Genomic DNA, 2,065 nt, shown 5'->3' with positions numbered 1-2,065 from the left:
TTCCCTACCACCGCACCTCAGATCTGTCAGCCTCTCCCCGGACATTCTGCCTTCCTGCTGCCCTCTCACCTCTTCGTGTTTTCTCTGTTTAGTCCAGGGACACAGTGAAGGCAGATGCCTGTGCACATTCAGAGCCAGAGCTGCCGTGATCTGTGCTTTCTTTATGCTTTTCTCGGGGCTTTTTTGAGCTCTGGGCCCAGGCTTAGAGTCCTTCTGGGAGAACGTGATTAGTCTTTCTTTTTACTCTCAGGCAGGAGAGTGGCTACCCAATGGGTCTTAGAGTCTTGACAGACCTTGGGTGAGGTAGCTAGGAGAAAACAAAAGAGAACGAGGTTGGTTTCAGCTGGGGTAACCCCAAGAGCTTGGGGCTGTGGTGGGGGGCTGGCTGGAACTTGATACTGGGGTTTCATCCCTGGTCTGGGTGGGGAAGTGGTTAGAAGAGGCTAATCTATGAGTGAGGTGGGTCAGGGGCAGAACTGAGGGTGCCCAGGCTCTTACCTTGCCATCTCTGAAGCCCCAAGTACAACAGTGCAAGAAAGAAGAAGCTGCTGGCAAAAATGACTCCAAAGGCCGTAGTTCTCTGGTCTGTAGGTAAGAGATGTAGGCAGGAATCAGTGGGCAGGAATCAGCTCTGAGCCCGTGCCAACAGGAGGGACAAAGAGTGTGTGTGTGAGTCCCCATAAGGAGCTCCTATCAAATGTTCTGCTCTCACCCAGGAACGAGGCACACAGTAGCAACTACTTGTTCAAGGTTGTTGGGATGCTTGTGTGTTACTCTACACAGAATTCTCTATGTCTTTCTACATCAGGACATTTTTTTTTTATCGCTTTGCAAAAGAGATTTAGGTTAGGTTAGTTGTTGACGGTTAAACTGGAATTTTGTAAATATCTGGGGAGCGATATGAGCTGAGACAGAACCTTAGTTTTTGGGAAGCTTACCGCCTAGTGAGCCACCAAGTAATGCCCAGTGCTCCTTGATGTTTGCACTCTAGGTGCTGATTCTTTCCTGTTTAAAACCTTTCAGCGACTTTCTGTGGCTTCAGGATGAAAGTCCAGCTTGAAAGCCCATTGGGATCTGCCCACTAATAGCAATGGAGGGTTTAAAGCTGTCGAGGCATCAGCCTGCCTATTTTTTACATTTTCTCTTTTATCATTTACTAGGTAGGTGACCCTGTGTCAGTTCACTCATCAATACAATGGGAGTGATGATAATCCATGTGATAATACATCTAAGTGCTTAGTACTTAGTGCTTGATTCATGAAAATCCTCAATAAATATAATTACCTCTCAAGCTTTAGGCCACTTCCCCCTTTTCTCACATACCCTTGGCTCTAGCTGTGCACTCGCCCAAATCCTCCTCAGGCTGCTTTATAGTTGGCCTTCACACATGCCATTCTTTCTGCCTTGGTGTTCCCTTCCTCCTGAGCTAGCTAACTTGGTTTGCATGCCCTCCTCCCGACCCAGGTCATCTTTCTTGACTGCCTAGTTGTCCCTCCAACTGGACTAAGCTCCTCAAGGGCAGCACCAGGAATTCAACCTTTATCTCCACCTCAGCACATTGCCTGGTGCCTGGCACCTGTACAAAGTCTCAGGAAGAAGACGGGACTGAACAAAGCGTGGTGGGAAGCAGAACAACACCACAGATGATCTGGTGGTAGGAGAGCCATGAGCCCAGAATAGAGGTGTGGAGAGGAGGGGACCCCAGTACCTGGTGGGGCAGTCCAGGTGCTGGCCTGAAGGGGCTCATCCAGGGAGACGTGGGTGACCTGGCAGGTGTAAGTAGCACCTGCAGAACCAGGTTCTGCTTTCAGAGAGGAGGAGATGCTGTAGGTGCCTGCTTGGCTTTGCCGGAGGCTGGAGAAGGAAGCATCAGAGATTTTGACTGGGGCTCCACCCAGCTCCTCTCGGATCCATGTCACAGTTATGTCCGGAGGATAATAGCCGGCGATGTTGCAGATGAGGGTGAGTGGCAGAGCTTTACTTGCCAAGCTCAGTTGTACTTTGGGGGAAGCTGGAAGAAAGAATGAATAGATTCCAGGGAGATCAACAGGACAGGAGGAGCCTA

General features: G+C 49.8%; 2 protein-coding genes across 4 annotated transcripts in view; one reads left to right on the top strand and one right to left on the bottom strand.

The window, feature by feature from the left end:
* Positions 1–2,065, bottom strand: part of TAPBPL (TAP binding protein like) — an 8,291-nt gene continuing 6,226 nt past the window's right edge. For both annotated transcript variants that reach the window (XM_006914616.2, XM_006914617.2), the window contains exons 6-7: positions 499–585; positions 1–307 (exon numbers count right to left, since the gene is read on the bottom strand). In XM_006914616.2, coding sequence (XP_006914678.1) covers positions 228–307; positions 499–585 — 167 coding nt within the window. In that variant the 3' untranslated portion in view covers positions 1–227. The remainder of the gene's footprint in view (positions 308–498; positions 586–2,065) is intronic.
* VAMP1 (vesicle associated membrane protein 1) overlaps positions 1–2,065 on the top strand; it is a 14,578-nt gene that overhangs the window by 8,096 nt on the left and 4,417 nt on the right. Inside the window, exon 5 of one of the 2 annotated variants that reach the window (XM_015591512.2) lies at positions 1,465–1,852. The exons of the other annotated variant lie outside the window; for it this stretch is intronic. Coding sequence (XP_015446998.1) covers positions 1,465–1,478 — 14 coding nt within the window. The 3' untranslated portion in view covers positions 1,479–1,852. Of the gene's footprint in view, positions 1–1,464; positions 1,853–2,065 lie in introns of those variants that run through there. 2 annotated transcript variants of the gene reach the window in all.

The sequence above is a fragment of the Pteropus alecto genome, unplaced genomic scaffold (genome assembly GCF_000325575.1).
Source record: "Pteropus alecto unplaced genomic scaffold, ASM32557v1 scaffold94, whole genome shotgun sequence".
NCBI classification, from domain to species: domain Eukaryota; kingdom Metazoa; phylum Chordata; class Mammalia; order Chiroptera; family Pteropodidae; genus Pteropus; species Pteropus alecto.
The sequence above is the reverse complement of the archived record's forward strand: the minus strand, read 5'-3'. Positions and strand labels throughout refer to the sequence as shown.